General features: G+C 32.7%; 1 protein-coding gene across 10 annotated transcripts; it reads right to left on the bottom strand.

Annotated features, from left to right (window-relative positions):
- Positions 1-4,086: 4,086 nt before the first annotated feature.
- On the bottom strand, positions 4,087-19,162 carry LOC137831211 (uncharacterized). 10 transcript variants are annotated; one of them, XM_068638801.1, is made up of 8 exons: positions 18,913-19,162; positions 18,728-18,821; positions 17,913-18,052; positions 17,602-17,818; positions 5,489-5,797; positions 4,837-5,285; positions 4,561-4,725; positions 4,087-4,453 (listed from the first exon to the last, which is right to left on the bottom strand). In XM_068638801.1, the coding sequence occupies exons 3-8, from the start codon at positions 17,949-17,951 to the stop codon at positions 4,319-4,321; spliced, it is 1,314 nt and encodes a 437-aa protein (XP_068494902.1). In that variant the 5' UTR covers positions 17,952-18,052; positions 18,728-18,821; positions 18,913-19,162; the 3' UTR covers positions 4,087-4,318. The 10 variants fall into 10 exon arrangements, with proteins under 10 accessions (XP_068494902.1, XP_068494904.1, XP_068494903.1 ...); XM_068638803.1 differs by having other exon boundaries at positions 17,913-18,067; positions 18,729-18,821; XM_068638802.1 differs by having other exon boundaries at positions 18,728-18,795.
- Between the last annotated feature and the right edge of the window lie 3,691 nt (positions 19,163-22,853).

Here is a 22,853-nt window from a genome sequence, read left to right as displayed (position 1 = left end):
GAATTGCTTAGCAGGAAGCCAATAATTTTTTCTTATTATAAGATAAATGTTACAGTTGAAGAGCAAATTAATACATGACATTTCAATCTTTGGGGCTGCCCCTTAAAATATCCTTTTTGTAGATTTAGCACCATTGGAAGATGAACCAATTCCAGAAATGTTTCTGGTTTTCGTGACACTTGATGAACTACATGACACAGAGAAACAAGATGACAATTGTATTCGATTCAAAATACTAACCAACCATCAAAACTAACTAAGTTCCTATGATATCTATAAGTCTTCTAATTTTCAGTTCATCAATAAACATAACTAAGATGATTAAAATATCTCTTTATTAACTTTAGTTTTGTAATTGGTGATTACTATTTAGATCTTTTATTTTAGAAATCAAATTAATAATCAACTAAATCTTGTTTGATAATTAAATGTAGATTAGATTCAATGGTAGATTTAATTGATTGATTGTTGTAACTTCAATATGAATCTTTAAATTATTTAATTCAAAATTAATTTGTTAGAAAAAATATGCACTGGCTGATTATTTACATCCTTTATTTTAGAAATCAAATTAATAACTAACTAAATCTTGATTTGATAATTAAATATGGATTATAGATTGAATGTAGATTTAATTTATTAATTGATTGTTGTTGCAACATCAATATGAATCTTTAAATAATTGTGATATCAGTAATTCTTTGATTTTTAATATAATTCTGATAATTTATTTATTTAATTTTGTTAAAAAAATAATTGTATTAAATGTTTTTTTAAAATATTAGTTATCATTTTTCAACTATATTTATTTCTATTTAGTCTCTAATTCTTCTCTTACTATAAATAATAATGATAATAGTAACACGTTATGTTTTTAAAATTTCACTCCAATTGTAGTTGAAACAGTATTGTTAAAATTATTAGAATAACTAAATAACACATAAAAAAATTAAACATAATATCACAATTTTATATACTGAAAACTAAAATAAAACATAAATTTTCGAGGTTCTTATCATTTAAAATACATCAAATTAATAATCAACTAAATCTTTATTTGATAATTAAATATTCCGGATTAAATTGAATGATAGATTTAATTGATTAATTGATTGATTGCTGCAATTTTAATATGAATTTTTAAATTATTTAAGTCAAAATTAATTTGTTAGAAAAATATTCTTTTGTAATTATTATATTTCATAAAACATATTTTAGAGGAATAAAATCTAAATTAATATAATTTTAAAATTATTTAAACTTTTCTAGGTGCATGTAGGTATTTTTGCTACATAAACTATTTAAAATTTGATCACAGTATTAAAAAATTATTTGTCATTTGTATATTTAAAGGATGGATTTGGTTTTAATAAAATAAATTTTGTTTACTTATAAATATTATTAAATATATTAAATAAATAGAATGTAAAACAGTTATGGTTATAAATTATAATAGATACATATATATTTAATTGATTTTATTAAATTCTTTATTTACTGTTATTTTATTCTTGAAAAAATAAAACTTTAAGATATAAAAGTGACATGTCTAATAATATACTAAAAATTTGCCATTTTAAATTTTATTTCGAAAATTAGTTTATATTATTTAAAAAAAATATTAGATATACATTAATATACTACATGTTAACTGAATTTAAGTAAAATATAATTATTTAATTTAAAATTAATTTGTCAGAAAAATATTCTTTTGTAATTATTATATTTCATAAAACATATTTTGGAGGAATAAAATTTAAATTAATATAATTTTAAAATTATTGAAACTTTTCTCCGTCTTGCATCTAGTTTTTTTTTTCTACATATATTATTGAAATTTGATTACATTATTAAAATATTCTTTGACATGTGTATTTTAATTGATGGATTTTCGTTTTAATAGAATAAATTTTGTGTACTTATATTAATTAAATTAAAAAGGTTTAAATAGTGTAATAATATAAGAAAAAAAAACGAAAATCACGACTCACATTTTTATTACATAGTAATAATAATGGTTTTTTAAAACAAATTCTTTTTTGTTACAAAACATTGTCATTTTGTTCCAAATGTGTGAAAAAAAAAGAAAAACTATGATTGCAAAATGCGTGAAAAACAATTGAATGGTAAAAACTGTGACATTTAGAAAAGAAATGTACAACTAATCCTAATTAATTTATTTCACATTTAAATTTTGTTTAATTTTTTTTAAAATTAATGTGGTATAAACATCAAATTTTAATATGGAAAATATATAAGAAAAAAAAAAACAAAATAGATCTTAAAATTTGTTGATTTAATGATTATTTTTAAAATTTTAACTTTTCAAAGTAATTATTTATTAAAAATAAATCATTCAATTAAAAAATTATAACAAATGAGTTTCTTCTCTTCTACAACTAAAAACTCATAAATTATTGATTTTATAAGTTCATACAACAAATGATTCTATATATGAATAAACTATAAAGTTAAATTTCATTAAACAATCATAATTATTATATGATAATTTTTTATTATTATTAGCTACTAAAAATATAGTTTCTAATTATATTATAATTTTTATTAAAATAGAATATTCAATAATTTTTAGTTTATAAAATAGTATCTAAATTAGTTATTATAGAAACTATTTTTTTAAATAGTTTTCAAACTATTTTTGGGACTATTTCATAGTCCCAAAAAACACTCCAAGAAGTTAAAGCTTCCTTGTTTCATATCTTTTGAAGAAACTCATTATAAAGGCTAAGTGGTGTGAATTTTATAATTTACTCTATAATTTATCTTCAGATACTTTATAGATATGTAATATTTTTTCATTATACTTTGTGGTTATGTTACACCTTGTAAAGTGTTTTTTAGTTAGTATCTATTTAGAGTTTTTTAAGAGGGTGTATATCTTGTTTTATTACATGCTTTGCATTTATAGTGTGATTATAGTATGGTATTTCTTAGATAGTGAAAATAATATCTCTCAAGTTGAGTATATTGGATGTAGAATTGATTTGATTAAAATCAGTTTAAAAACTCTTTATGCATCCTTTTTACCCTTATCTTTCATATTTTTTTTAATATATTCGTGTTTTTGCAAGAACTCCTCTTCTTAATAAATTATTTCAAGAAAAGTTTTTCAATATCTATTTATTGATTAAAAAGAGTTTAAAATCACCAATTCAACCATCTCTTAAGAGTATATAACCCTATTTTCTTTACAAGAAAAGCAATTATTTGATTAGGACAAACCATGCATCAAAGAAAAAAAAAGTATAAAAACAAAATAATTAAGAGAAAAAGAAAAGAAAGAAAAAGAAGAAAAATATTTATAAAAAAATTAAAATAGGAACAAGTTGTGTTATAGCGAAATTGTTGAAGGAGAATCCTTAAATTAAAGGGAAATTTCAAAACTATAATCTATATTCCTTTTTCAAATTTGAAACTGCTTATAGATTTAAAGTTATTTTTCATATGAATCTTATTCTTTTAATTCGTACTTATGAACAAAAAGAATTAGAAAGAAAATTATATCAGAAAAACTAAGCATAAAAAAGTGATGAAGATGTCTTGAGAAATATTCTTCCTAAAGTTTTCATATATCATTAAATGGACTTACAAAGACATTCCACTCTATATGCTAAATTTTATGGATAAACTAAACATATATGAATATTCCATTATATGTGCTAAATTTTATGGGTGAGATAAACATAATACTTTTTTTATAAAGTTACAAATTGTTTGCTTAGATATTTTCCAATATGTTTCAAATGAAAAACTTTCATCTAAAAAATTTGAAATTTAGGAGTTTTAAAAATATTTTTAAGAATACATTAATTTGTATTTGACCTTACAATATAAATAAATAAATATGTAAATATAATTAGTAATCTTTTTCTCCCCCACTTGGAGTTTAAAAATAAAATTTATTTCTTCTCCCCACTTGAAGTTTAAAATTTGACTGGTGAAAATCACAAGTTATTTAAATTTCGTTTCCTAAAATAAAAAATCTAACATGTGATTTTTATAGTATTTATAAAGTACTATTTTAAATTATATGATGGCGTAAAAGAAATAAATTTAAGGGATCAATAGAAACAAAATTAGAATTCAATATGTTTATTCATAAAAAGAGTAAAAAGAGTACTATATATTAAGTATTGCAACAATGAGTTTATTCAGTATTACAACAATGTTAGGTATGTACTACTTCATACACAACAAAATATGAAAGAAGGATGCATGAACAATGTTAGGTATGTACTACTTCATACACAACAAAATATGAAAGAAGGATGCATGAACAATGAATTTTTTTTTGCATCTATCCAATAGCCAATGCTTTTGATTTGCAGAGGGGACAAACATTTTTCTCTTGTAACCATCTCCTTACACAATCTGCATGGTATTCATGTCCACATTGAAGAATTCCAATCTCCTCTTTGTTCTTATATTCATCCTGGGAAATCATATCATGTCATGAGTATTCCAATTAATAGGAGAAAGAGGAAAACATGTTTCTAATAGTACATACTATAAAATAATGCATAATAATGCATTTGATACTTGACATATTATGCAAAGATCAATTTCCTCTTCCTCTTCCTCAGAAGTTGACCCCTCCAAATTATTAGGTAGTAGATAGGTTTTTGTTACCATTTGTCTTGCAATAATTTCTTCGGACAAACCCCTCTCGACGTTCCCAATCCGTTCACCTAATATAAGAAGGTCCTGTAGTGGAATTCCAAAGAATTAGAAAATTAAAGTTTTCATAGTCAGTTAGACCTCATAGCCAATCCACATACATAGCAAAATACACTAGACAATACATAACAGACTTGCCTCATATGACATGTCGTCAATGTCCAATTGTATATCACTATGATGGTCACGGAATGAAACAACTTCCTGAAGAAAGGCCCTAGGAGGAAGATTATGCATGTTGCCTCTAGGAGCATGAAAGTTGGAGTGACCTCTAGGAGGATGATTATGCATATTGCCTCTACGAGCATGAAAGTTGGAGTGACCTCTATGCATGTTGCCTCTACGAGCACGAAAGTTGGAGTGACCTCTGTTCTCTTGCACTTGCATAGGCTGTGCATGATGATGGTAGTGTGCATGATGATGGTTGGAGTGACCTCTGATCTCTTGCACTTGCACAGGCTGTGCATGATGATGATAGTGCTGATGGGCAAATCTGTGGCTCCTTCTACTTCCAGTTGTATCATGATATCTTTGGAGATTCATTCTTGAATTCTCTAATGAACTTACATTAGCATTGGGAGTTGGAGCTGTAGAAGACCAAATTTATTCACCATGTCAAGGATTTAAAGAAAATAGGACATAATTGCATGGAATAAAAAAAACATCAGAAACAGAAACATAATTTCTTGGTTGAAAACACTTTCAAAAAAGATGCTTTAGTTGTAAGTAACTGGTTTAGAAATGGAAGCAGAAGTGGAAGGAAGTAGAAAAATAAAAACAGACATCTTACCTTGAATCAAAGATCCCCAAGAGCCAAAACTATGAATGAAGGGGATGCCAATTGCATTAGATGAATCTGTAACACTAATATGATGTGAAACACCAATATCAAGACTAGGTTGATGCTGAACTCCATTGAGTTGTGTCATTCCATACACCATCCTATTGTCATAATAAGCGTCTAGTAAGTAATGGGAATCCATTGTATTTCCTTCCACCACTATTACTCTTAACATATTAGGTTCAGGTTCAGAAATGTTTGTCCTCCCAGGATCGGTGCTTTCAGATTGAAACCTTTGTTCACTCATCTCGTTCATTTCTGTAATTGGAAGAATAATAATCAAAAGTTTAAAACCATATACAAATATGACCAAGAAAATAAAAATAAAAGCCAGACACTTGTGAATGTTAAAGTAACCCTTTTTTACATGATAAAAAAAAAAGCAGACAGACAAAAATAGCAACTTTGGAATAAAACATCATCCTCTCTGATAAAACAAAACTGAGGAGAACTAAACCAAAAACTTACCTCGTTATCAAGTGACAGACTTTTCTAGGTTTCCAAATCCGAATTCTCTTTCGAACAAAAAGCAGGTGAATCCAGGGTCTGAAGAAGGAAAATTTGAATGTTATCTGTAGACCTATTGCAACATGGAGTGCTTATAGTATGATTTTAAAAAAGGAAACCTTTACTGTTAAAGATATTTTAATTTTGAAAATCTAATTTAAAATATTTAGTTTATCTCATCTTGATATTCTTTATAAATCTATTATAAAATGATTATATCAAAATGGTAATTAATGACAAGAGTTAAAGAGCGTAATATTTTCCATTAAAGCTGTTTCAATCTTTAAAATCTAATTTTATATATTTCAGCATTTATACAGATTTGGTGCATTAACAATAATTTAAGATAAGCAACTAATAAGAATAGATAAAATTTAGTATCACATATCCATTCGAAAGTTAGTTATTCTATGATTGAAAAATTTATTATCACATGTACTAATTTTATTATTAAACTAGTAGGATGAAATCAGGAAAGATATATTATCTCTTTATATTATTTATCTAAAGAAACCTTCTTGAGATTCTGTTTAATAAATTGATTTATGTGAAACTAATTTATATATAAGGTGATAATTAAAGGGAAATCATTACTAAAGATAGTTTAATTTTGAAAATACAATTTTAAATATTTAGTTTATCTCATCTTGATATTATTTGTAAATCTATTCTAAAATGATTATATCAAGATGGTAATTAATGACAAGAAATATTTTCCATTAAAGGTAATTCAATCTAATTTTATATATTTCAGTGTATATATAGTTTTGGTGCATTAACAATAATTTAAAAATGTAAGGCTAATCATATCAAACCAGTAATTAATAGAAGAATTAGTATTGTTGTAAATCAAGAATTATGTTTATTAGAAGTAAAACAATATATACAAAGGCACACCAAGGTACCTTTCCTAAACAAAGAAGAAAAACAAAAATACATTGAAAAAAACAGGGACTAGGATCATACTTGCATCTTCTTTTTGGTACAGTTGCTTGATTCGATCAAGTGCTTCATTCTCAGCTTGAGCCATTTCCTTTCCTTTTGCCTCATACAGCTGCACCCATTTAAATGACACTTTCTTTTCTTTCATCTTCTTAATCACTTCATTAGTAGAATTTGTGCCAAACTGCTTTTCAAAAAACTTCTTCCACAACTTATCAGTTACAGGGCTGAGATCTCTTCCCTGCAAAACCACATCAAGCATGTTAGATAAGCACTTCAATCTTGTTAAAATTTCATTGACAGTCAACAAGAACAACAAGAAGAGACCATCTTACCTTTGTGGACTTCTCCACGTTCATCAACTGGTCAACTGTGCAGTGAGGTAAGATTCGCTCAAGCAGATGCTGATCAACATAACCAACATTTCCAAGGTACCTTACATTATCTATCACTTTCTGAACGCAAAGATCAACCAGAGTTGGTATCTTTGGTGCACAAAATTCATCTCTTCTCATCATAATGTCACTGCTCATCAAGAACAACAATAGAAATCGATTCAAAAATACTAACCAACCATCAAATTAATAATCAACTAAATCTAGATTTGATAATTAAATAATAAACTAAATCTTGATTTGATAATTAAATGTAGATTAGATTCAATGATAGATTTAATTGATTGATTGTTGCAATTTCAATATGAATCTTTAAATTATTTAATTCAAAACTAATTTGTTAGAAAAATATAATTCGATCTCTAGTCTTCAAAACTTTCTTGTGCCGCACCTTGTCTGGAAACAAATAGAAACAAATCGCAAAAGTTCAATTTCAGTCAACTTTTTAAACTGAACTCAAGGCTTTAAATGTTTTAGAAGCCAAACTTTCATTTTGTTCTACACAAACAGATTTTTGCATTCCTTTCCTCGCATATATAGGAGGTCCATGTTACCATCTTAGTAAACAGCTATAAATAGGCACTATTTCAAATCTAAATAATACACAATACATTCACTTTGATATTTTACAAAGTTTTTTTATGGGCACACCTGACTTGTCCTAGGATTATTGCATTAAACAATATGGACAAATAGAAATCCCAACCAATTTACTTTTAAAGAAAATATTAGTTTTAGTGAACTTAAACATTATAAGGAATGATGCTTACACTGACCTGCATATATCCAAGATTTTCCTCCAACCAATATTCCTTTGTTTCTGGAGTTGGATCTCCTCCTTCAACTGGAAAAAACCAACAACAGAAAGACCTGATTGGAATAAGAAGAAGAGAAATGAAATTGAATTGAAGAAAAATAGAAACGTGGAATTGAATCGGAAATAAAGGGAGAGAGTGAATACCTGATTGAGCAGTGATTTGAGGTTGGAAGAAGAGAGGAATCTCAACATGATTAGGGTTTTCGATCTCAGGAAACATCGGTTCGATGAGGTTGACCAAAAATGGCTTGCGGTGAAGGTGCAAGGGCTTAGTTAAACGGAGAAACAAATTTCGAGATTTGGAATGACCAAGAAGAAAATTATTTTTGGGAACAAAAAATATAATTATTTAATTTATTTGTCAGAAAAATATTCTTTAATTAATTTCTACAACTAATCCTAATTCATTTATTTCACATCTAATTTTTATAAGAAAAGAAAAACAAAATATATCTTAAAATTTGTTAATTTAATGATTGTTTTTAAAATTTTAACTTTTCAAAGTAATTATTTATTAAAAATAAATCATTCAATTAAAAAATTATACCAAATGAGTTTCTTCTCTTCTACAACTAAAAACTCATAAATTATCGATTTTATAAGTTAATACAACAAATAATTCTAATACATACTGGTATTTGAATAGATTAAAAAGTTGAATTTCACTAAACAATTATAATTATTTTATGATAAATTTTTTTATCATAATAAATCAATTTCTTTGTAAGGTTGGTCATAAAACACGTTCTCGGACTTCATTAATCACTTTTTTTTTTCAAAATCAATGACTTCGTTTTTTTATGATTAAATATGGATTAGATTAAATAAATTTTTTCCTTTCAAGATTGACATATTGATGCTAAAGAAACTATAAATATGTGGTAATATTGGTTTTCTGATTGATTGATTTGAAATAAAGAAATGTCGGGCGCCTTTTAGGGGTACAAAATATGCAGTTGGTTAAAAAAAGCTTCGTCCTAGACGGTTTCGGTGTCGTGCGTCTAAGGTACCTGGGGGAAAAGTTTGTGTTAACTGTCCTGTGACAAGGAAGGGCTTATTGGAAAACTCTTAGAAGAAGGTAATGACTGGTTGATATGATTCCACTAGCCAAATAGAGATGATTCTTTGAAATTTTATGGAATCAACTTGAGTTAGAGATAGCTTAGGCACTTTTAATAGAATTGGATCAAGGTTCTATGTTTCAAGAACTCACCAAAACTTGCACCAAACACCAAACTCATATGGAAGATCCATCTATTGCCAATTGAACCGATTAAATTGTGTATAAAAGCAAGAGGACCGAAGAGAAAGCTATAATACTGAAATTGAACCGAACAAAATGCAAGAAATGAAGAAGAAACAACTGGAAACAGCCAAGGAGAAAAATGAACCGAAGCAAACTCAAGAACAAACTAAAATACCGAATCAAAATGCTCGAAAAGTAAACTAAGACATGATTTAGAATCAAATGAGCTAGGAGATGAAAGAAAGAAGAACTTATGGAGATGGAGGACTTGGTTTGATGGTCACGCCACTTGGATGGTGAAGGCTCCAAGATAAGTGAGCTAGTGCTGCCACTTGAGAGAACCAATTGCACTCAAGATAAGACAAGGTGAAGGAGAAGACAAGTTCTCACAATTCTCTCTCAAATTGAGTAGAGTTTCTTTATTATCAATTTCAATTCTGAATTTTACAAGAGCCCACACATCTATTTATAGTGTGAGGGTGCTGGAAAATAGGTGGGAAATTTCAAATAAAACTCATTTGAAATTCCCACCAAAAACAAGTCACATGGGAGGTGTGACCTTTTTCTACTATGACACCTCCTAAAAACTACACCTACACCTACTCTCCTAAGTCACATGGATAATGTGACTTTATTTTACATTTTCACACTTCTTTATTAAATATCCACACCTCCTACAACTATACAAGAGTAATTCAAATGATACTCTTTTATTTAATGCTTGGCCTTGCCCCTCATGGGATGGACTTGGGCTTTTTGGGCTTTGGCCTTCTTGGGCTTGGGCTTGGGCTTTGGGCTTGGGCCTCATCTTTATTTTATGTCTTCTTTTAATTTTGAGAAGACTAGAAGGAAGAACTTCAAATGTGAGGGTGAATGTCCTCTTCCTCCATTAATAAAAGCCTCCTTTATTTGATTCTCATCACTGGTTCACTTGTCTGTTCGGTTCGATTGTGCCTTGGGACGATTCCTTTACAGGGAATGAGAGGTATGCATGGGTAAGGTGTAGAGGTATCCCTTTACATCTATGGAGTAGGCACTGTTTTGAACGTGCTGGGGCACTAGTCGGGAAGGTGGTAGAGGTGGACCAGGCGACTATGGCTAGGGAAGTACTGGAGTACGTTCGATTACGAATCAGTATTCTGGTAGGTATTTCGCCTTGCGAGAAGAAGGAGGTGAGTATTAATGGCTTCTCTTGTTGGTTTTCTTTTGAAGAATAGATGAGTATGCCGGATCTTAAGCTAAGAAGCTTCTTCAGTAAGTGGGGAGACGAGTCAGTATCAGAGTCTATCGCCAGCTTGAAAGATGTTGGTGGAAGGTAGCGTTTGGCCTCGGTGGGTTCTTACTTCGATGAAGAATACAGAAGAAGGAAAGGCGAAGAGATGACGGTTCAGTGTAAGGCGGCACAGGTAGAACCTATCCTTGGGGTGGCCCAACAAAACCGATCCTTCAATTCAGCAATAAATGCTACTTTGGGTGCAGGGGAGGGAATCTTGGATGGTAAATGATTAGAGAAACAAGGTGAGGTGAGCTTTGCGTCGTGCGGAAAAACGTCTTCAGACTCTTCAAAGGTAGTTGGGGGTGTGATTAAATGTAGGGGAGTGAAGAATGGGGCTTGCATTAATGGTGTTAAAGAGGTAACAGAGAATGTTCAAGAGAAGAATGATAGGGCTCGCCATGAGATGATTGGGGGGGAGAGTAACGGTTTTGAGCTTAAAGCGGAACAATTACACATGGATTTAGGGTATAGTAATCTGCATGTAGCTAGCCATGTTAAGGTTGGTGAAGTGCAGGTTCACAAAGAGTAAGGAATCGCGTGCCAAAAAGTGGTTGGGGGAGAGAACAAGATAAATGCTTTTAATGTGGAGTTCCCAAACATGAATTCACTTAGGAGAGAGATGCATGTGATAAGTGCCTAATTTCAGTAATATTTCATATTAAAATATAGGCACTTATTAGGATTTATTGCTAATTTACATATAAAATAATCCTTAATTTATGAATTTATACCTTTTTACATTTTTTATAAGCTTTATTTGAATAAGAGCATTTTATTCCCAAATTTGGTGTTAATTGCAGATTTCTAGGGAGGATTGAAGATTTGGTGTAAAGGAGAATAATTTGAGCTAAAAAGAGAAAGTTGGAAGGTCCTAAAATAGAAAAAGATGCAAAGAAAGATTGAGCTTTTTTTATGTTTTATCATTTAGCCCATTAGTGCGACACAAGAAACAACCTAACCCTAAAACTAGGATAAATAGAGGGCTAGAGGCTCAATCCTAGTGTGCCAGATTGAGAGGAAAACACCATAGAGTTTAATTGTAACCCAATTGGGAGAATGAAAGGTGCTAGAAGTATGCGTGGCTAATTCTACGCTTTGGGATTGGGAGTAATCTGCACAAACCTCTTATATATTGAGGTGATATCTTATATATTAATATTCAGTTCTTGATTGATTGTTGGTATTATTGTTTTACTTTTAACTTTCCGTGACAAAATTGAGAATCTTAAATCTGACTGGGAGGTATTTTTAGGGTTTGGACCTAAACAACAATACTTAACATATTTGAGTGTTAGGGATAGACTTAAAATGTTAATTGTCATTAACGTCTGAGTGTGATTCTAAGTTGCTTTTATATATATGCGAGGGATCGATATTTAGAAAACATTCTTAAGGATTTTATATGCGACGGATCGATGTAAATGAATTTTCTGCGAGCATCAATTTCAATAAAAGAACTTAATATTAACATGCTAATCAAAATACATGAGAGTGGGAGAGATGAAACTTAATCCCTATTTTTCCAATTGAAGCAACTAATTCTTTGTTTGTTTTCTTATTGATTAGTGCCAACACAATTACTTTCAATACACTTTTAATTCTTTTGTACTCAATAATTCACTATTCCTTGTGGGATCGATATCTGTCCTTAGGGACAATTATTACTTCTGACAAACGCGGTGCACTTGCCGTAAAAAGTCATCAGCATGTTGCTCACATTTATGGCAATTCTGGTGCAACATTCAATGAAATGCATATGGTGGTTGGGGGAGTATATGAAGTTGATGTAATAAATCAGGAGCATTCAAACATGATTCCATGTAGGAGTGAGAAATATGCACCTCACATTAATGGAAATATTGGTGGAGTAAATGAAGCTAATATAATAAATGAGGAGCACTCAAACGTGATTCCATGTAGGACTGAAAATCATGCAGCTCACATTAATGGCAATATTAGTCTAGTAGAGAATCTCCAAGATAAGCATGGCATGGTGCGCCATAAGGTGGTTGGGGGAGTGAATGAAGCTATATTAATTAATGAGGAACACCCAAACGTGAACCCACGTAGGAGTGAGGCGCATGCAACTCATTTTTATAGTTGTAATGGAGGAGTAGCGAATTCCAAAGATGAGCAAGGCTTGGTTTGTCATAAGGTGGTTGGGGGAGTGAATAAAGTTAATATATTTAATGTGGAGCAATCAAGAGTGCATGCAGATAGCCTTAATGGCTTTAAAGATGGCTTTGTGAATCATAGAAAGGAGTGGCATGACAAAGAAATAGTTAGAGATAGTAAGGTGGGGAGGTGGGTTGATGATTGGCGTGCAGGGCTTCCAGATGAGTATGAAGTGGGAGGTTCCGTTGGACCAGGACCAGCAGTTGTAGAGGCGGAGCAATCTGGAGGGGTTGTGGCGGGGGCAGGAGGGGTACAAGAGGAGGTTGTAGGTGAGGGAGCGGTGTCTTCAATGTTTAAAGAGAACAATTTGGTTTATGTGAGGGTGGTTCAGGTACATTATCTTGATTAACAACTGATGTTGAGGTCAATCCCTATTCTTTCGTCAAATAGTGCAATCGAGAATCGTAATAGAATCTTCAAGATGAAAAATGAGGAGTATGAGGCAGTCAGAGTTTGGAAGGTAGGGAAGGATATGGGTTACACGCATTCAAGTCAGGAAGATATAGTTATCAGCAGGCTTCAGTCCTAGGAAGCTCGAGTCAGTGGTCATTTGAGGAATAATGAGGGGGAGATCAGTGTGTTTGTTGATGAAGATAATTAGTATGAATATAAGGGGGATAAGAGGTTCAATTAAAAGAAGATATCTAAGCACGTTGATTAACAACGAGTAGGTGGATATGGTGTGCATACAAGAGACGAAGTGTTCAGAGCTTAATAAGGAGAGTGTTTTTCAATTGTGGGTTCTAATGAAATAGAGTGGGTTGAGAATGGAGCAAATAATAGTGTTGGGGGCTCATTACGATGTGGAGAAAAAGTTGTTTTCAGTTGTCCAGTTTCCGTAATGGTAGAAATTTTACAATCATTGAAGGGCTTTGGAAGGCTGGTGCGGAGGTCTCTGTCACTATTGTGAATGTATATAGTTTCGACTTGTTAGGGGACAAGAAGGCGGTATGGGAGGAGATTAGTAAACCATAGGTTGGTTCAGTTGTCTGAGGCTTGGTGTGTAGTGGGTGACTTTAACTCTATAAGAAGTCGGGAAGAGAGGAAAAACTTAATGTCCGTGTCTGCCTATAGTAGAGAAATAGAAGGTTTCAATGCTTTTATTGAAGAAACAAAACTGACAGATATTTCGTTGATTGCCAGAAAGTTTACGTGGTATAAACCAAATGGTCTAGTGAAGAGCAGGATCGACAGGGTTCTCGTGTCAAAAGAATGGGTGGAAGCGTGGCCGCACTGCAAACAGTTTGTATTAAGCAGATTGGTCTCTGGTCATTGTGCAATTGTCATTAGAGATAAGTATGTTGATTGGGGCCCGAAACTGTTCAAGAGTCTTAATGTTTTGCAGAGCGATAACAGATTTAAGCTTTTTTTGAAAGAAAAATGGCTCAATTACAAGGTGCAAGGTGGAGGAATATTTATCTTTAAAGAAAAACTGAAGAAGCTCAAAGCTGACTTAAAAGTATGGAATAAGGAGGTTTTTGGGGATGTGAATCAGGGGGTGTAGGATTGCAAACAAGGCTAAGGGAGCTAGATGCAAAAGATGGTGAACTTGATTTGAATGAGCAAGAGAGGGAGGAAAGAAGGTCATTATTAGAGCTCAATAAAAATCTATTTAAGCAAGAGGCAGTTGCGAAGCAAAAAGCCAGGCAAAATTGGCTGAAGAAAGGAGATATGAATACAAAGTTCTTCCATTCGTCAGTTAAATGGAGGAGGGCTAAAAATGAGATTCATGGGGTGCTCGAGAACGGTCGGTGGTGCGAGGATAAGGATGAAGTTAAAGATAAGGTCAGAGACTTTTTTGAAGCCAGATTTTACGGGAATGAAGAGTTGTTGGTTAAGTTAGATAACGTCCGCTTTAACTCTATTTCCAGGGAGGATAATCAGATGTTGGTCAGTGTCTTTTCAGAAGAGGAAATTAAGGAAGTAGTGTGGAGCTGTGATAGTTCGAAAAGCCCTGGCCTAGATGGATTTAATATGGGTTTTATAAAGTTCACCTAGGATTTCATTAAAGTGGATATAATGGCGGCGGTGAAGGATTTTGAATTCTTTGAAAAATGGCCTCAGGGTTCAAATGCATCGTTTATATGTCTGATTCCAAAGAATGAAAATCCTTAACATCTCGAGGAGTTTAGACCTATTTCGTTGGTCGGATGCCTGTACATAATTATCTCAAAGTCATTGTCATTACGTATGAGAAAGGTGATTAGTAAGGTGATCGATGTCAGACATACTGCTTTTCTTGAGAAGAGGGGTTTGTTGGATAGTGTGTTAGTTGCCAACGAAGTTTTGGATGAGATGAAAAGAAGGAAGAAAAAGTGTGTTTTCTTCAAAGTGGATTTTGAGAAGGCGTATGACTCTGTAAGATGGGAGTTCATTTATTATATGTTAGAATAGGGTGGCTTCTACAGTAAATGGATTCGCTGGATAAAGGGATGTTTAGAGTCAACTTCCGTGTTTGTTCTTGTGAACGATAGCCCGACTAAGGAGTTCTTACCAAAGAAAGGACTTCGATAGGGCAACCCACTAACTCCGTTTTTGTTTCTTATAGCGGCATAAGGTTTGGTGGGAGTGTTTAGGATGGCGGTTGAGAAGAATTTGATTGATAGTTTGGAGATTGGAAGGGAGAAAGTGAAGGTAAACATGTAGCAGTACGTTGATGATACTTTATTTTTCTGTGAAGCAAATGTCAAAAGTGTCTTCAATATAAAAGGCGATCCTAAAGAGAAGGGCGTTTTGGGATGAAGTGATTGGTTAGAATGAAGAAAAGATTAAGCAGGTGGAAAGGCGGATTCTTGTCTTTGGCAGGTAGGATTTGTTTGATAAAGTCAGTATTGTATACCATGAGGGTGGGGATCGAATGGAAGAAAGGTCACTTGGGCCTCATGGGAAAAGGTGTGTGCAACTCGCGAGAACGGGGGTCTTGGGATTATTGACTTAAGGACTTTCAATTTGGCGTTACTTGATAAATGGGTATGGCAGTTGGGGTCGGATAATGGGAGTTTGTGGAAGGAGATTATTGTTCCAAGTATGGTGGGTGGAGAAGTCTGAGAGAGGGAGAGAAAGATAGTAAAGACTCTCTTTGGTGGAAAGATTTGAGGAGGTCTGGAGCTTAGAGGGTTGGGGCCGAAATTTCGAAGAAGCCTTAATCTGTAAGGTGGGAACTGAGAGGGAAGTTTTGTTTTAGGAAGATAATTGGGTGGGGAGAGGGCCTTAAAGACGGTTTTCTCGAGGTTGTATTCCCTGAGTGTGACAAAAGCTTCTGCGATGGCTGCTTTTGGGGGATTGATGACGGAAAGAGGTTATGGAATTTTGTCTAGAGAAGAAAGCTATTTGAATGGGAGAAGCAATTAGCAGAACGACTTTTTCAGGAAGTCCAAGGTGTGAATTTCGACTTGGATAAGGAGGACAGGTGGATCTGGAAGGAAGGAGAGGTGTTTGGGTACACGGTTAAATCGGCATACCTCCGTCTAAGGGAGGATGGAGTAAGGGAGAATGGAAAGGTGTGTAAAAATTTTTGGAAGAGTAAAATTGTACCTACTGCTTTGGTTACGACTTTTGGGGTGTTGTTTGGATCGCAGTAGTCAACGAGGTTTGGAAGCATAGAAACATGGTTATTTTTAACAGGGGAGTAGTGGATGTTCTGGAAGCTTTTGCTTTGGTTCAATTAAAGGCTTGGTCATAGGTTACATCCAAGTCACAGTTTGCGAATTTTTCCTTTTCTGATTGATGTATAGATTCGTTGGTTTGTAAGAGGATGATCTCATGACGTATTCATTCAAGTTGTTTGATTGTTTCCCATAAATGTCTTCCTCTGGGTTAGTTAGGAGAGTTCTGTTTTGTCAGACTTTGGAGTAAGTCTTGTGATGGAGATTATGGGTGAGTTGACTCGCGCTAATCTAGTTTATCTCATCTTGATATTTAGTTTATCTCATCTTGATATTCTTTATAAATCTATTATAAAATGATTATATCAAGATGGTAATTAATGACAAAAGTTAAAGAGCGAAATATTTTCCATTAAAGCTGTTTCAATCTTTAAAATCTAATTTTATATATTTCAGCATTTATACAGATTTGGTGCATTAACAATAATTTAAGATAAGCAACTAATAACAATAGATAAAATTTAGTTATTCTATGATTGAAAAATTTATTATCACATGTACTAATTTTATTATTAACGAGTAGGATGAAATCAGGAAAGATATATTACCTCTTTATATTATTTATCTAAAGAAACCTTCTTGAGATTCTGTTTAATAAATTGATTTATGTGAAACTAATTTATATATAAGGTGATAATTAAGTTCAAGAGTAGGTTAATCATTACTAAAGATAGTTTAATTTTGAAAATACAATTTTAAATATTTAGTTTATCTCATCTTGATATTATTTGTAAATCTATTCTAAAATGATTATATCAAGATGGTAATTAATGACAAGAAATATTTTCCATTAAAGGTAATTCAATCTAATTTTATATATTTCAGTGTATATATAGTTTTGGTGCATTAACAATAATTTAAAAATGTAAGGCTAATCATATCAAACCAGTAATTAATAGAAGAATTAGTATTGTTGTAAATCAAGAATTCACGTTTATTAGAAGTAAAACAATATATACAAAGGCACAGCAAGGTACCTTTCCTAAACAAAGAAGAAAAACCAAAAATACATTGAAAAAAACAGGGACTAGGATCATACTTGCATCTTCTTTTTTATACAGTTGCTTGATTCGATCAAGTGCTTCATTCTCAGTCTGAGCCATTTCCTTTCCTTTTGCCTCATATAGCTGCACCCATTTAAATGACACTTTCTTTTCTTTCATCCTCTTAATCACTTCATTAGTAGAATTTGTGCCAAACTGCTTTTCAAAAAACTTCTTCCTCAACTTATCGGTTACAGGGCTGAGATCTCTTCCCTGCAAAACCACATCAAGCATGTTAGATAAGCACTTCATACTTGTTAAAATTTCATTGACAGTCAACAAGAACAACAAGAAGAAACCATCTTACCTTTGTGAACTTCTCCACGTTCATCAAAATAACCAACATTTCCAAGGTACCTTACATTATCTATCACTTTCTGAATGCAAAGATCAACCAGAGTTGGTATCTTTGGTGCACAAAATTCATCTCTTCTCATCATAATGTCACTGCTCATCAAGAACAACAATAGAATTCGATTCAAAATACTAACCAACCATCAAATTAATAATCATCTAAATCTTGATTTGATAATTAAATAATCAACTAAATCTTGATTTGATAATTAAATAATCAACTAAATCTTGATTTGATAATTAAATGTAGATTAGATTCAATGATAGATTTAAAATTGATTGATTGTTGCAATTTCAATATGAATCTTTAAATTATTTAATTCAAATTTAATTTGATAGAAAAATATAATTGGATCTCTAGTCTTCAAAACTTTCTTGTGCCGCTTTAACCTTGTCTGGAAACAAATAGAAAACAAATCTCAAAAGTTCAAAATTGAGTCAACTTAACTCGAGGCTTTAAATGTTTTAGAAGCCAAACTTTCAGTTTGTTCTACACAAACAGAATTTTGCAATCCTTTCCTCGCATATATAGGAGGTCCATGTTACCATCTTAGTAAACAGCTATAAATAGGCACTATTTCAAATCTAAATAATACACAATACATTCATTTTGATATTTTATAAAGTTTTTTTATGGTCACGCGTGACTTGTCCTAGGATTATTGCATTAAACAATCTGGACAAATAGAAATCTCAACCAATTTACTTTTAAAGAAAATATTAGTTTTAGTGAACTTAAACATTATAAGGAATGATGCTTACACTGACCTGCATATATCCAAGATTTTCCTCCAACCAATATTCCTTTGTTTCTGGAGTTGGATCTCCTCCTTCAACTGGAAAAAACCAACAACAGAAAGACCTGATTGGAATAAGAAGAAGAGAAATGAAATTGAATTAAAGAAAAATAGAAACGTGGAATTGAATCGGGAATAAAAGGAGAGAGTGAATACCTGATTGAGCAGTGATTTGAGGTTGGAAGAATCCGCAACATGATTAGGGTTATCGATCTCAGGAAATGGTGGCTATAGAAAACATCCTTCTCCTTTTCTTTTGTCTCCTTCCCAACACTATTAATGTGACCAATGCTCTTTCTTCCAAACATCGGTTCGATGAGGTTGACCAAAAATGGCTTGCGGTGAAGCTGCGGATAAGGGCTTAGTTCAACGGAGAACCAAATTTCGAGATTTCGAATGACCAAGAACAGAACTATTTTTGAAAAGAGAAAAATATAATTATTTAATTTAAAATTAATTTGTCAGAAAAATATTCTTTAATTAATTCCTACAACTAATCCTAATTCATTTATTTCACATCTAATTTTTATAAGAAAAGAAAAACAAAATATATCTTAAAATTTGTTAATTTAATGATTATTTTTAAAATTTTAACTTTTCAAAGTAATTATTTATTAAAAATAAATCATTCAATTAAAAAATTATAGCAAATGAGTTTCTTCTCTTCTACAACTAAAACTCATAAATTATCGATTTTATAAGTTAATACAACAAATATTTCTAATAGATACAGATATATGAATAGATTAAAAAGTTGAATTTCACTAAATAATTATAATTATTATATGATAAATTTTCTTACCATAATAAATCATTCTCTTTGTAAGGTTGATCGTAAAACACGTTCTCAGACTTCATTAATCACTCTTGTTGTTCAAAATCAATGACTTCATTTTTTATGATTAAATATGGATTAGATTAAATAATTTTTTTCCTATCAAGATTAGCGTATAGATGCTAAAAAAACTATAAATATGTGGTAATAATGGTTTTCTGATTGATTGATTTGAAATAAAGAAATGAAGGATGTCAATTTGAAATGAACGGTTAACTATAAACCAGTGCAGTTTGGAGGAGGGGGGAGCAGGCGCAACAACGTAACTTTCGCACAGGTGATGTCGCAAAAGAACGCGAGTACGTTGAGTTTGGAGGGGATAATGTCTCAGTTAAGAGTTGAGGTGGAGTCCTCTTCGTGGCTAGACAACTGCTATGTCGGGCGCCTTTTAGAGGTACCAAATATGCAGTTGGTTAAAGAAAGCTTCGTCTTGGGCAGTTTCGGTCGATGTCTAAGGTACCTGGGGGGAAAGTTTGTGTTATTGTTTTGTGATGAAGAAGGGCTTATTGGAAAACTCTTAGAAGAAGGTAAGGACTAGTTCGATGGTCTGTTCGGTTCGATTGTGCCTTAGGACGATTCCTTTACAATAAATGAGAGGTATGCATGGGTAAGGTGTAGAGGTATCCCTTTACATCTATGGAGTAGGCGTTGTTTTGAACGTGTTGAGGCACTAGTCGGGAAGGTGGTAGAGGTGGACCAGGCGACTATGGCTAGGGAAGTAGTGGAGTACGTTCGGTTACGGATCAGTATTCTAGTAGGTATTTCGCCTTGCGAGAAGAAGGAGGTGAGTATTAATGGCTTCTCTTGTTGGGTTTCTTTTGAAGAAGAGATGAGTATGTCGGATCTTAAGCTAAGAAGCTTCTTCAGTAAATGGGGAGACGAGTCAGTATCGGAGTCTGTCGCCAGCTCAGAAGATGTTGGTGGAAGGGAGCGTTTGGCCTATGGTGGGTTCTTACTCTGAAGAAGAATACGGAAGAAGGAAAGGCGAAGAGATGACGGTTTAGTGTAAGGCGACACAAGTAGAACCTATCCTTGGGGTGGCCCAACAAAAACGATCCTTTAATTCAGTAATAAATGTTACTTTGGGAGTAGGGGAGGGAATCTTGGATGGTAAATTATTAGAGAAACAAGGTGAGGTGAGCTTTGCGTCGTGAGAAAAAGTTGTTTTCAATTGTCCAATTTCTGTAATGGTAGAAATTTTACAATCATTGAAGGGCTTTGGAAGGTTGGTATGGAGGTCTCTGTTACTATTGTGAATATTTATAGTTTCGGCTCATTAGGGGAAAAGAAGGCGGTATGGGAGGAGATTAGTAAACACAGGTTGGTTTAATTGTCTAAGGCTTGGTGTGTAGTGGGTGACTTTAACTCTATCAGAAGTCGGGAAGAGAGGAAAAACTTGATGTCCATGTCTAACTATAATAGAGAAATAGAAGGTTTCAATGCTTTTGTTGAGGAAACAAAACTGACAGATATTTCGTTGATAGCCAAAAAGTTTACGTGGTATAAACCAAATAGTCTAGTGAATAGCAAGATCAGCAGGGTTCTCGTGTCAAAAGAATGGGTGGAAGCGTGGTCACATTGTAAACAATTTGTATTAAGTAGATTGGTCTCTGATCATTGGTTCAATTGTCATTAGAGATAAGTATGTTGATTGGGGCCCGAAACTGTTCAGGAGTCTTGATGTTTGGCAGAGCGATAACAGATTTAAAATTTTTTTGAAAGAAAAATGGCTCAATTACGAGGTGCAAGGTGGAGGAATATTTATCTTTAAAGAAAAACTGAAGAAGCTCAAAGCTGACTTAAAAGTATGGAATAAGGAGGATTTTGGCGATGTGAATCAAGCGGGCGTAGGATTGCAAACAAGGCTAAGGGAGCTGGATGCAAAAGATGATGAACTTGATTTGAATGAGCAAGAGAGGGAGGAAATAAGGTCATTATTAGCAGAGCTCAATAAAAATCTATTTAAACAAGAGGCAGTTGCGAAGCAAAAAGCCAGGCAAAATTGGCTTAAGAAAGGAGATCTGAATACGAAGTTCTTCCATTCGTCAATTAAATGGAGGAGGGCTAAAAATGAGATTGATGGGGTGCTCGAGAACGGTCGGTGGTGCAAGGATAAGGATGAAGTTAAAGATAAGGTCAGAGACTTTTTTTGAAGCCAGATTCGTCATGAATGAAGAGTTGCTGGTTAAGTTAGATAACGCCCGCTTTAACTCTATTTCCAGGGAGGATAATCAGATGTTGGTCAGTTCTTGTTCAGAAGAGGAAATTAAGGAAGCAGTGTGGAGCTGTGATAGTTCGAAAAGCCTTGGCCCAGATGGATTTAATATGGGTTTTATAAAGTTCACCTAGGATTTCATTAAAGTGGATATAATGGCGGCGGTGAAGGATTTTGAATTCTTTGGAAAATGGCCTCGGGGTTCAAATGCATCGTTTATATGTCTGATTGCAAAGAATGAAAATCCTCAACAACTTGAGGAGTTTAGACCTATTTCGTTGGTCGGATGCCTGTACAAAATTATCTTAAAGCCATTGTCATTACGTATGAAAAAGGTGATTAGTAAGGTGATCGATGTTAGACAGTCTGCTTTTCTCGAGGGGAGGGGTTTTTTTTATAGTGTCTTAGTTGCCAAAGAAGTTTTGGATGAGATGAAAAGAAGGAAGAAAAAGTGTGTTTTCTTCAAAGTGGATTTTGAGAAGGCGTATGACTCTGTAAGATGGGAGTTCATTTATTATATGTTAGAAAAGGTTGGCTTCTGCGGTAAATGGATTCGCTGGATAAAGGGATGTTTAGATCAGCTTCCGTGTTTGTTCTTGTGAACGGTAGCCCGACTAAAAAGTTCTTACCAAAGAAAGGACTTCGACAAGGCGACCCACTAACTTCGTTTTTGTTTCTTATAGCGGCAGAAGGTTTGGCGGGAGTATCTAGGATGGCAGTTGAGAAGAATCTAATTGATAGTTTGGAGATTGGAAGGGAGAAAGTGAAGGTAAACATGTTGCAGTACGCTGATGATACTTTATTTTTGTGTGAAGCAAATGTCAAAAGTGTCTTCAATATAAAAGGCGACCCTAAATTACTATGAACTCTCTTTCGGGCTCAAGGTGAACTTTATGAAGAGCAAGATAAGTGGTTTGGGGGTCGAGCAGATAATGTTGCAGTGCTTAACGGCGATTCTTAATTGTGAAGTGATGGTAACCCCTTTTTTATACTTGGGTTTGTCGGTAGGAGGATGCCATAAGAGAAGGGCGTTTTGGGATAGAGTGA

Source organism: Phaseolus vulgaris, chromosome 6 (assembly GCF_000499845.2).
Source record: "Phaseolus vulgaris cultivar G19833 chromosome 6, P. vulgaris v2.0, whole genome shotgun sequence".
NCBI classification, from domain to species: domain Eukaryota; kingdom Viridiplantae; phylum Streptophyta; class Magnoliopsida; order Fabales; family Fabaceae; genus Phaseolus; species Phaseolus vulgaris.
The sequence above is the reverse complement of the archived record's forward strand: the minus strand, read 5'-3'. Positions and strand labels throughout refer to the sequence as shown.